General features: G+C 38.4%; 2 protein-coding genes across 5 annotated transcripts in view; one reads left to right on the plus strand and one right to left on the minus strand.

Annotated features, from left to right (window-relative positions):
* The window catches only part of LOC103970123 (phospholipase D delta-like), a 29,125-nt gene extending 17,879 nt beyond the window's left edge, over positions 1-11,246 (plus strand). Inside the window, exons 8-10 of one of the 4 annotated variants that reach the window (XM_009383775.3) lie at positions 4,765-4,926; positions 7,190-7,387; positions 10,688-11,246. In XM_009383775.3, coding sequence (XP_009382050.2) covers positions 4,765-4,926; positions 7,190-7,387; positions 10,688-10,981 — 654 coding nt within the window. In that variant the 3' untranslated portion in view covers positions 10,982-11,246. The remainder of the gene's footprint in view (positions 1-4,764; positions 4,927-7,189; positions 7,388-10,687) is intronic. The other 3 variants (XM_065088865.1, XM_065088866.1, XM_009383776.3) reach the window with 3 other exon arrangements.
* A 368-nt stretch (positions 11,247-11,614) lies between these two features.
* Positions 11,615-12,700, minus strand: LOC135596752 (uncharacterized). The gene has a single exon (XM_065088868.1). The coding sequence runs from the start codon at positions 12,689-12,691 to the stop codon at positions 12,263-12,265; it is 429 nt and encodes a 142-aa protein (XP_064944940.1). The 5' UTR covers positions 12,692-12,700; the 3' UTR covers positions 11,615-12,262.
* Positions 12,701-12,915: the final 215 nt, after the last annotated feature.

The raw sequence follows: 12,915 nt of genomic DNA on the forward strand, positions 1-12,915 counted from the left end.
AAAGAGAGTGAGAATAAGAGAGTGGAGGAGAGACTCAAAGTGAATGAATGAGGGCGGAATGAGGGAATTTAAAGGCCCAAAACAGGCCTCAATGATCAACTTGACCACCGGGGTCAAACATGATTTGGGTCGATATTGATCAAATTCCAACTAGCACCGACCTGTATCAGTCGATACAAGTATCACCAAAGATGGGCTGGTCGTCGTACTAATCAGTTAGTGGACCGGTATGTACTGCTTGTTTCTTACCGTTTCAAGTGGTACATCAATCATTGCTTCTTTGAACTATAATTGCAGATTCACATTGTTTAATAATGTGGCCCTCTTTAAACAATAACGAAAGAATCACATTGTTTTTCAGCTCAATTATATGTTATTTATGTTACTCAAAGCCTAGCTTCTAAGGGGTCTCAGTCTCATGGTTTCCTTTCTATAACTTATCTTTAAGACATTTTATTTTGAAGCTTCATCATTCTTGCTTCTTCAAGACAGTGCCATTTGTCATTTTCACATTAGGATTTGTACTCTTATATGTTTTCTTCGTTCCTTTTTCTCCCAGTGATTTCAATAGGCGCTCGGGCGCTCGCCTAGTCGCTCGGGCGAGGCGAGGCGAGGCCCTAGCGCCTCGCTTCATGTCTAGGCGCCTCACTTCAAAGAGGCGTTGCCTAGGCGCTCGCCCGAGCCCAGGCGTCGGGCGCTTCGGGCAAGCGCCTGGGTTAAACCAGGCGACTGAACCAGATTTTTAGGTCTGGTTGGTCTCCAGTGCCTTAGTTGGTTCAATCAAACCAACTAAATCACCGATATCATACTCCCTTTGGTGATTTCCCCGACTTCCCCAACCCTAACACTCGCGATTTTACCGTTGAGATTTCTTCTCCGCTGTCGCTGCTCTTTGCTGCTGCTGCCACTGTCGTTGCTACTGTCGCTACTCGCCGCTGCCACAATCGTTGCTCGCCGACTGCTCGCCACTACCACAATCGCTGCTCGTCGCTGCTGTTGTTGCCGCTCGCAGCTCCCACTCCCGCTATCGCTCGCCGCTCCTGTTGTCGCCGCTGCTCGCCGCTCCCACTCCAGCTACGGCTGTCGCTTACTACCATTGTCGTTGCCTCAGCAACCTCGGTCTTCTCACTCTTCTCACTATACTGTCGATAGTATATTAACAATATACTACTAATTGTATACTAATAATAGTATTTTTATTTATTAGATTACTAATATATTATTTTTATTTTAATACTATTAATTTTTATTTATTTAATAGTATTTTTTATTAAAAAAAATATACTATTATGATTTTGTACCTAATTTTCTTAATTTAATAGCATATTTTTATTTAAATAATTATATTTATTAATTATATTATATATTTTTATATTTTAGCACCTCGTTTCGCTTGGGCGTTTTTGGACCTTAACGCCTTTTGACGCCTAGCGCTTTTTAAATTAGTGTTTTCTCCCAATTATATATATTTTTAATATTTCATGCAAGATGGCTTAGGCTAAGTCTTAAATGAGCCTTGTTTTTTTTTTCCATTTTCAAATGAATTTTTGTTCTAAATTTTTGTGGCTATTTTAAGAGGCATTTTCTCTTCCTTTCAATTGTATTGTTGTTCATGAGACTTAAAAGGAAGAGTATAAATCTCTAGGACTAATGTTTTGAAAGTTCTAGATATCTTTAGGTAGGATCCCATGCACATGACATAGCTATCCTACTAGACGAAGAAACCATGAACCTAGATAGATTTAATATCATCAATAGAAATCTATTAAGAAGATTGAGGTGCATTATAATTAATGGAATATAGACTAGATTACCTAAGAGAACTAACCCTCCTCCGCTCCAGCCTATCCCAGATACATCTATATATAGGGGTATTTATTCTCCTCCCACTAGTACCCTTGAGGCAAGACCTCTAGCAAATCTAGTACCTTCTTTATCTTCTAATTCTATAATGTCACTATTGGATCATCTTGTACTTCGTCAGGGCCAAATTTTGATTGAGATGCAGTATATTCATCAACGTCTTTATACTTTTGATGCATATTTTTATACCTTATTTAGGTATTTTGGATTACCGCCACCAGAGTAGATTGTATATTCCTCCTTTCTGTTGATGACAAAGGGGGAGAAGTAGCAACTATGATTGTCTTTACCTTTAGATGAAGTAACAATTATGTTTGTCTTTACCTTTTGATGTTGAACAAGAAAAATTATGTTATGGTGTTTTTCACTTATGATGTTTTTAACTTATGATGATGCTCTTTGATGCTTTTTAACTAAAATTGTGCATCTGATTTTTACAATGATTATTATTGAAAATCTTTAGAATTTATGATCAAATTATTTCAACTTGAATTCAATATTAGCATTGAAAGGTTATTATTTTGAATTCAAGTTCATCATACTTTTAAGATGACATATAGACAGGAGAAGCCTAGTTAAGACTCTATCATCAGTTAGTTGTCATCATAAAAAAGGAGAGATTGTTGAATCCCTGATTTTGATGATGAAATCAATTAATGTATTTGTGGGACTAAAATGCTTTTGAGATAAGTGACGTAGGAAAATACTTCGATCATACAATCAGATCCTCGAAGGACCAATTGTCGAGCAGGAGAGTCGAATGTTGTGTCAAGATAATTGTCGTGTCAAAAATTGTACGTTGAGTTGAAGGATTAGTCGATGTGCCGGAAATCTGACTTTGTGCTATAGGTTCGGGTATCATGCCGGAAGGATCGGATATTGTGCCAAAAGATCAAATGTCGTGAGAAAGTCGACATGTTGGTGGAATGAGCTATATGCCGAAGGAAAGGGTGATGTGCTAGAGGTTCAGACGAAGTGCTGGAAGATTCGATGACATGCAGGAAAAGCATATAATGTGTCGAAAGCTTCATAAATGTGTTGAATGTGTGGTCGATTTGTCAAAGTTTTAATCGAGATCATTTTAGGTCAATTTGAGCTTGTATTGGGCAGAAACAAAGTCCACTTGGCAAGAAATCATTAAGCTTGAAGCTGGGCTGAATTGAGCCCTGTAGAAGGTCAAACTGGTGGCCTAAATCAGGCCTGGGCAGTGATACCACTAGACCCAAGCAATAGTACTACCTAAGCCAACCGACAAGCACTATTTGTTGTCAGCTTTTCCGGCAATGGTTTCACCTATGGTGGTGGTAGTATCACCCAAAATTCAAAAATTATGATGGTGGTACCACTATAGTCCAGAATTGTGATTGTCAAAAGTTGCGACGATAGTACCGCCCAATGTCGACGGTAGTGTCGCCCGTACTCCGAATATTCAGGGATTTAAATTTTTGACTTCATTTATGTAGTCTTTTAGGGTCTATAAATATCTACTCAGACTTAGTTGATGGTGTATCCATTCTTGAGCTAGTGAAATATTGTAAACTCTCATTTTGAATATAGTTGGAGTCTCCTTTTAAGTTTGGCTGAAATTCTAAATTTTAGAAAGTGGGAAATCTCTTGTAAAAAGAGAGTGTGAAAGTTATCTTCTAAGCCTGAAAAATGAGAAAGTTGCAACAAGAAAAGTTGATCTTCACCTGTTGGAAAGAAGATCGATAGTGAAAGCCAGTGATCTCGAGAGAAGAGGAATCGGGAGTGGACATAGGTCGAGAAGATCGAACCATTATAAATTGATTTACTTCTCTATACTTGCTCTTTACTTTTAACTTAGTTTTATTCTCTTTACTCGCTACTCTAACCTGATCAATCGCGAAATGTGTTGATTTTTCAATTGAGTTTTAAAATTGATTAAAAATGCTATTGCATTAATTCACCTCCCCTCTTAGTGCCATTAAGATCCTAAGAGAAATCTCATTACATCTAGTCTACATTGTCACAAACTTAGCTGGAATTGCCTAAGTCGTGAGGCACCATTGCGGTAAAGTCACAGACTTAGCTGAAGTTGTATAATTCGTGAAGCACCCTTGTACTAATTTCTCGGACTTAGCTGGGATTGCCTAAGTCATAGAATGCCCATGCGTTATGCGTCAACAAAGGGTCAGCCAATTTGCATCCTCGCTCAGGTCTCGAAGGACCTATAAAAGGAGTAAGTTGATTAGTTCGAAAGCGAGCGACGGACAAGTACGCTTGGGAAGAAGAAGGAATAGTGGCAGTGGTGAGGTAGCGACAGTGGTGATGGCAGCAACATTGTACGCGAGAAGAGGGCTTGCATTCGCGAGCCCTAATTTGATTTTTTTTTCTTTTTTAATGTCGAGTTGGACGAACCTCACAACTTTTCTGATTTTTATTATTTTAATTGGGTCACTCGAAATTGGGGTGGTCCACATACCGGCCTATGCTCGGACCGGTATGTACCACCCGTTTCGTACCATTTCAATTGGTACAACAGTCCTTGGGGTAAACTTCTGCTAATAAGTAGAAGTTTGACTATACCTTTCTGGATTCTTTCTTTTACTTTTTTTTGTGTATATAACAAAGAATTCCTAAGTTAATAACTAAGGATGTCTCCCTAAGTTTATAGCTAATAATGCCCTCCTCCTATTGCATTACCTGTTTAAAATATTATCCAGATATGTACTCTGATATCCAACCATTGGAGAAAAACTGATCTAGCCAATGACATTTGTATATTTTGTGAGTTATTTTGGCTCAGTTATGCCAAATTCAGAGCCATTAGCTGGGATAGGTTCAGTCATAATCATTTTTTGATCTATTTTCTTGTATATTCTTTTTTTTTTGTTTGATATGTTTTCTTGTTATCTGCTTAACATCGACCTAACATTCCAGGGCCAAACAATGAAGATGATGTATAGCATCATTGGAGAGGAGCTCAAATCAACAAACAATGACAAGGCTCATCCGCAAGAGTACTTAAATTTTTACTGTCTTGGCAAACGAGAACTCCCGAATCATACCATCCATTCAACTACCCAAGTATCAAATGAGGTAGTATGTAAATCATCTAATTAAATATTAAATTCTATCATTCTGGTTTCAACTGCCTGAATCATTGCTTGCTACTTGGTCTTATCAAGATCTGACAACTTAAGTACTAATAACTCAGATCTGACAACTGAAGTACTAATAACTCCATTTTGATATGGTATGTCCATTGCTCTCGACATTATTGATTGTTTTATAATAAATGTACCCATGTTCGCTATGATTATACTACAATGATATCATAGTTCGGACACCATAAACTTATAATTTGCAAGCATAAAATGTTATATATGCTTTATTACATGGTAGTGTCAATAGAGGTATGTTGTTTCTAGTTACTTGGCAATTGGGTCTGAGTACCTGCTTCTATTCTTGGTCCAATTCTTGAAAAAAATGACTTCAACCAGTTTGCTGCTTGGGCTAGCCCCTTCAAACAATACACTAGGGACTGTTTGCAAAACAAAAAGACAAGACCCTTGGTTGAAGCCTAGTCTTTCCTCATTCTTCTGCACAGCCATCAACTCATCCTTCCTTTTGATGGCAAATCATGGTACTCCTTGATCCAATTCTTCCTCTTTTTTAGCTTTTGTTAAGGAACTAGATCAAAATAAAAAAATCCCTAAGAGATCACAGAGATAGCAGATGAGGCATAATAGAAGTTTCTCTAGCTCAAATTCTAAGGACTTGATCATTGGAAATCATTTCAAAGTTATTCTTTTAGGCAATTAAATGTTGATCTTCTGGTTTCTTTTGAAGAAAAGCTGAATCTATATTGTGTTTTTGAAGTTCATTGGATGATAAATTGTCTTGATTTCATTATGGTTCTCCCTTTTAAAGGATTGCTAGGCTTTTCTACATGTATCAGAATGGACCTTATCATCGTATGCTTTATGCTGATCAGTGCCAATTTTTAGCTTAACACTGGTCTTTAGACTGGCACAACTAGCTTAAGTTGTTATTACAAGTTATACATACATATATATATGTGTGTGTGTGTGTGTGTGTGTGTGTGTGTGTGTATGTGTGTGTGTGTGTGTATGATGGGCATGCCAATGATTAGGTAATGGGTCTGAATCAGGTGATAAGCCCTGTTTTGAAAATTGACTGTCCGAAATCGAGCGCTGGTAATTAAGTACTAGTTAAGAAAGAAAAGTTGTTTGATGCGTTGTATTTTTCTCCTTTTCTTGAAGATATTAGTTCATGTCTTCTGCTGCAGATTCTAATAGTGCTTCATACTTGCCTTGCTTCGAATCATAATTTGGATTAATTTGGCTTGGGTTCAAGTTGATCAAAGAGAATTATGGGGTCTGATGAAAATGTAGGTCAACTTGGGTTGTATTCAAGTTTGGGAGAAATACAAGGGTTCAGTTTTGAACCAGTTATGATGCCTGATAACCGGGTCCAGATTCTTTTATTCATTGCTCATTTTCTATTTTCCTCCTCTTTTTCTCTATTATCTTTTTTCCCCTTCTCTGCTCATCATTTATTTAAACCCCACTTCCCTTCAGAAATTAGGGCAGAAAAGTTAAAAAGAAGTGATGAAGTCAAAGAATAATTATAAGAACATCACTTTCATCTATGTATACAATGATCAGAGCATCTCATCTTCTCTATGGTCTACCTTCAATTTTTGCTCGTTAGATGTTCGTTCCTACACAGAATTCGTACAGGTTGGCTCATGGATGAGGCTCCTACTAATGCAGGACCATGGAGGAAAATATATGCTGCTTTCTGATATATCTCTTTAGCCTAAACCCTTAATTTAACTTTGTTGTCTTGATTTTCTTCACCATTTTAGCTCCAATGTATTCCTTCATATCTACTACTTTGCTTGTTGAACATCACTGAGTTCTGACCTCTTTATGTGATTCAGCGAAAATTTAGTTAGAACTAATTATGGGACAGTCTGCATGACACATCCCATAAGCTTCCATTTGATAACTCTTTAGAAGACAATGAGCTGTTCCTATGGTGTTCAGTGTTCTAATAAATAGAGTTTTAAGAAGTTTTACTGGTAACTGTTCATATTGATGTGTTTTCTTTTTGTAATGGGCTTGAAACCGACATGACCTATCACTGCTTACTGTGCACTTTTTACATCCTGTTACACATCACCTATAATCTTAGTAGACATGCTGAGAACAAGGATTTCCTTCTAGTGTAGACATGCAAATTTTAATTATTATTGATCATGATTAGAAAATGGTAGATATTCTCTCTGATAATGAAATTTTGATCACTTTCCATTTTGTAATCTCAATATTTTTAGGTTTTGTCTGAAAAGTATCGTCGGTTCATGATTTATGTCCATGCAAAAGGGATGGTAGTAGATGATGAATATGTGATTTTGGGATCCGCCAATATCAATCAAAGATCGCTGGATGGTTCAAGAGATACTGAAATTGCTATGGGTGCATATCAACCTTATTATACTTGGGAGTCAAAAAGAATACATCCACAGGGCCAGGTTAATAACTATTTTTTCCTTTCATGCTTGTATTAAATACATCCTTTGATGCTACAATATTGATAGTTTCTACTGTTTCAATGGTTTTATAATGAGTTTCAGCAACTTTTTGGCCATAAAGATTCAAAAAGATTTAGAAACTGAACATATCAAAGTGGTTAAAAACTGAAAAAAGCAAGAAATGTTGTTCTGATTTCAGAAACAAGTGTTGTTTTATAAAACTTTTAGCTGTGATTTTTATTGATCTTAGGCTGAAAATATAGAAAACGTAAGTGTCGGAGAATTGTATTGTTTAGATACTAAACTTATCAAATGATTAAAAAAAGCTATAACAAGAAACATTGTTACAATTTAAAAAAATAAGTGTCGCTTTAGAAAAATGTTTTTTTTTTTTAACGAAAGAAAAGATCTATTGCTTTAAACCTATTAAACAAACTGTGCTGCCAATGGATCCACAGCAGAAATAAAAAACCTAGAGATCTGTGATCCACTAAAATTTGCCTGGTAGTGGCTTACAAAATTGCCCGACCTGGGATGTGCTTGATTCCAACTACATGTAGTGAGTCAAAAAGGGAAAAAAAGGCCAGAAACAAATTTCGCAGGAACCAAGGAATAGGAGTAATTCCCTTAGTAATGTTGACAACCTCCATAGAGTCAGTGTTGATCTCAATAGAAGGAAGCAGATTTTGCAGGGACCAGGGAATAGGATTAATTCCCTTGGTAATGTTGACAACCTCCATAGAGTCAGTGTTGATCTCAATAGAAGGAAGCGGATTTTGCGGGGACCAGGGAATAGGATTAATTCCCTTGGTAATTTTGACAACCTCCATAGAGTCAGTGTTGATCTCAATAATAGGAAGCTGGAGAAACTGTACTGCTTTTAGAGCTTCCAACAGGGCCAAAGCTTCCACCATTAGTGAACTCAAAGCCTTGCAGCAATTGCCCCCCATCCAAGGTGACTCATTACCAGCCATTGTAAGTTGAAAACCAGTGCCTGCAGGTGCGAAAAGGGAAACAAATGAGCCATCAACTTGAAGCATATAAGCGGAACTTACCTAGCTGTCATCAGGGACATCAGGAACATCACTTGACTCCATCACAACTTGGAGAAAGATTGATGAAGTCATTAGCAGCAATTAAAGCTCTTGTTGAGAGGATGGATGGCCTGATTGAATGGTTCTTGTGTTTAGCATCGTTCTGGTTGATCCAAATAAGCCAGTGCCTGTAGGTAGTAAAGGGGAAACAAATGAGCCATCAACTTGAATAATTAAGGGAACTTCCCTGGATATCATTAGGGACATCACTTAACTCCCTCACACTTTCCTCAGGACTTGAAGAAAGATTGATGAGACGATGAACAGCTTGGTTGAATTGTTGTTGTGCCTAACATTATTCCAGTTGATCCAAAGAAACCAGAAGGAAGCAGTGATGGTACTAAGTAGGACAGAACAGGAGGTACAATCCAAGGGGAACCTTCAAGGAGCCAGTCTCCCTTATCCCAAGTCCAGAAGAATTGGAAAACATAACCAGCTCTTTCTTCAATAAGTTTCCAAAAGGAATGGGCATAGGAGCATTCGTGGAAGATGTGTAAAGAAGAAACAACAAACAGATGGCAGAGCAAGAGTCCAATTGGCAGTGGTTGATGTTAGATTTATATAGAATTGGGTGGGGAGTTTATTCCAACAGTTTTCAAAGGAATATTTTGATCTTGGGAGTAACCTTAAGATGTCAAATAGTCTTCCATCTCATCCAAGGCTCATCTATGGAATAGGGGTCAGTTATATAATAGCAGTACGCATTGCTTCCAGTGGTTAAACCCAAAGGAATCAAAGACCAGATCCAAGTATCAACCTTGGGGTTGTGAGGGATATGAATGTTACTTATCCTTTCTGCCAAAATAGGGTGGAAGAGAGAATCCAATGCACAGGATTGTCATTGAAAATTAGAGATAATATCATAAACCAAAGTATAGTGCCTCAGTTTAATCATTTTAATAAAGCTGGGCCATTTGTTAAAAGGGATATTTTTTCAGCCAAGGGTCATCCCAAATCATGGTAGAGGTGCCATTGCCAATAAGACATCTAACACCATCCTTAAGATTGAAAGCAAGATTAGAGATCAACTAGTAAGAGGTTGGAGATTTGTTTGTAGGAAGAATATCCTAGGGATAGAGGTTAGTATCCGAAAAGAAGATATCCATCTAATAAAAACTTTGTCATGGTGAAGGATAGGGAGTCTTTCTTTGGCATAAATTGCTTTCTTGATCGAAAGGAGATCCTTAATGCCAAGGCCACTCATGTCTTTGGGAAGGGTCATACTATCCCAACAAAGGGAAGGAGGGATAGTATTATCCTATCAATTGTTTTAGATTAAATATGTTAGTCTTAGTGACACCCTTTTACTATTTTTCCCTATTCTTACAGCTCATTTAACATGATGAATTAAATAAATATGCAAAAATAGGAACAATCCGGTGATGCGTAAAGAGTAAACAACAATGTGGCACAAACATATGTGAATTAGTTACCCTAGTTTTAAGAGAACTGAAAGAAAAGATGAGGAAAGGTGCAACCTTACAAGCATAGACCCCATCATTGTTAATAAGTTCCATACTAATCCTTTTGATGACCGCATCGGTATCATATTATTAATACATTTTACAACAGTCATGGTTTTAATGGCTTTGTCACATCACGTGAGACCAACATGTTGGCTTTCAGTCATACGGTCATCTTTGAGATAAGCAACACAAGTTTTTCTTTTTCAAATGCCAATAATATGCTTCAATTTCTCGTTCAACATGTCATGTGACGTCAGTATAATTCTTAGTTTCACCAAGATCCCTTGAAATCCTAAGAATGTTGCAAATCGTCCTACTCTAGCATCTCCAGGTTATTCTAAGCCAGATATCGATTTTCTTAAAAGAGCAAGTACGGTAAGCATGTTCTGCGGTCCAAATTGACATGATTAGTATCAGTTGTGTCTTAACCTCTTGGGATAGAGAAACCCATCTAGAAAAAAAATGCACAATGAAGCACCAAAATTTCTGGTATGTTTATCAATGCACTTATCAAAAAAAAAAAATTTCAGATATTGGTTTTCTTAATTAGTTCTTTAATGAAGAAAACATTATGGTTCTGGTAGGTTCAGCTAGTATATTACCGTATGATTAGCATCACTTTGCAACGATGCAAATTGAAACTACGAAAAACATCCTTTGCATAGAATAATGTAATTTGTTGATTGTCCAGCAGTGTAGAACCACACTTATTTGGTCTAATTGGACCTGCTCTGCTGTAGGTCTATGGATACAGGATGTCGTTATGGGCTGAGCATCTTGGTGGGGTGGATCCACTTTTTAAGGAGCCTCACAGTTTGGATTGTGTAAAGTATGTTAACAAGTTAGCTGAGGAGAACTGGAGCCGATATAATGCCGAGGATATAATTCCATTGAAAGGCCATCTTCTCATGTATCCTATTAGTGTTGATGCTGATGGTAAAGTGGAGCCATTGCCCGGCAAAGAAACCTTTCCTGATGTTGGTGGTAAGGTTTTAGGAGAGCCCACTCCACTCCCAGACGAGCTAACCATGTGATCCAATGTTTTTCTTCCAAGCAGCCAAACTTTGACCAGTAAATTCAGTCCCCACTTATGCACAAATATTTTCTCGTACCTTTTCCAATTTAAAGACTCCGAGAGAAATGTAATAATTAGAAGTGCCTGTGATGCCTTGATAATCCAGTGCTACTAGGTACAGTTCGGTATATTAAAGTATGGATTAGTAGTATCTCAAGATGTCTGTTGGATCATAGAAATTATTAGCAAGAATTCAGATTGATGGGTCCGTGTCGACAGCAAGTTATTTGATTCTTAGGGAAATGGTGGTGGAGTTTTTTTTTTTTTTTTCCTGTTCATGACATGTATTTTCTTTACCAATATGAGTCTCTTGATTCAACTAAGTATGACTTTCATAAAGATCTATATTCGGTGTTCCACTAGTGCTTAAACTACAGAAAAACATAACAACTGTATGCTCTTCTCTTTCATCAATGATTCGTGAGCTAATGATTGGTAGTTGCTAACAAGCTAACTTGCACCCCTTACATTGTGTAGGTTAATATACATGCATACATAGCCATCAAATTCTCAAAAGATTGGGATTCTATGGGGACTGCAATTACAACCAAAAAGAAGTTTTTCTGTGGCGTGAGCCTTCGATGTGTTCCGTATATCCCATAGGTTATATACACACATGGAGTAACATTGCTCTCTCTCTCTCTCTCTCTCTCTCTCTCTCTCTCTGTGTATATAACGTATGATGATGATGATGATTTCGATATGTTTACCTACAGAAGAAATTATTCAAGAAAATACGTTTAGTAGTAATAAAAAATAATAATTAAAAAAAACAAATTTCTCTGAATTTAATAAAGTCCAAAAACCTTGAAAAATTCAAAAGAAAAGATCAGAGATGGTTGACTTTCTATATTTTGATTGAAAGGATCCGATAATCGATGTGATGGATCCGCCCAAGAATTTCTCGCATCTCACCTCCGTCTGCACGCTGTCCCCTTCCTGTTGACGGTCAACTCTATCAGACATCCATCCGCGATATTTCTTGTCTGTCTTATGTACGCACTCATTATGTTCCTCCCGATCCAATGATCCTTTTATGTTCTTTCTTTCTTTCTTTCTTTATGATGTATTAGTAAAATATTCAAAACTTGCTTGTAATCTTCTTTTACATGAAGTAAACGCGCAACAGCAATGGTCAGAATGGCCGCCGCTGGGCCGTAAAGCTAAAGAAAGCGGCAGAAATCAAACAGCTATACATGTATAGATCAAGCGCACGAACAAGACGAGGAAGGGCTTTCGATTAGTCTTGAATGATGTCCTCAGGAATGCTCTTGAGCGCCGGCCGCCACCGCCCGCCGCCGTGCCGCTTCCCCTTCCCCGTCTCGGCTCGCTTCATATGCCGTCGACGGAGGACGTGCAGCAGCAGCTCCAGGTTCGACGCCGCCGCCACCGCCGTTGCGGCCTGGGGACCGGCGGCGTTGCACGGGCCTTGGCCCATCGACGCCACCATCTGCCTCAGCTGCCTCTTGGTGACGACGATCTTGACGCGGACGACTCCGTTGTCGTCGTCCCGAGCTTGCTCGACTGCTTCCGCGGCCCTGAGGCTCTTCTCCACCATAATCCTGGGGCACCTCGACAGGCCTCTGCTCTTCATGGGCGACTCGGCCTCCCTCTCCGTCTTCGTTTCAGCCATATCCTCCTCGTTCAGCAGCCAACCAACGCAACACATCGTGTAGGCTTTGACGGAGCGGCTTCTGCGCTTATATAAAGATGAAGCCAGCTCAAACACAGGTGTCTGCTCGTATGTCCCGAGCAAACCTCAGGGTTTTCTTCATACGCATCGAAGCTCGAATAAAGAAGTGGGAGTTCGGTCGTTTGAATACAGATTTTTAGCATGTTGGAGACCCTACATCACATGCACCGGAGTTGACTGTTCCAATCGTGTTCTTTCTC

This window comes from Musa acuminata, chromosome BXJ1-11, assembly GCF_036884655.1.
Source record: "Musa acuminata AAA Group cultivar baxijiao chromosome BXJ1-11, Cavendish_Baxijiao_AAA, whole genome shotgun sequence".
Lineage (NCBI taxonomy): Eukaryota > Viridiplantae > Streptophyta > Magnoliopsida > Zingiberales > Musaceae > Musa > Musa acuminata.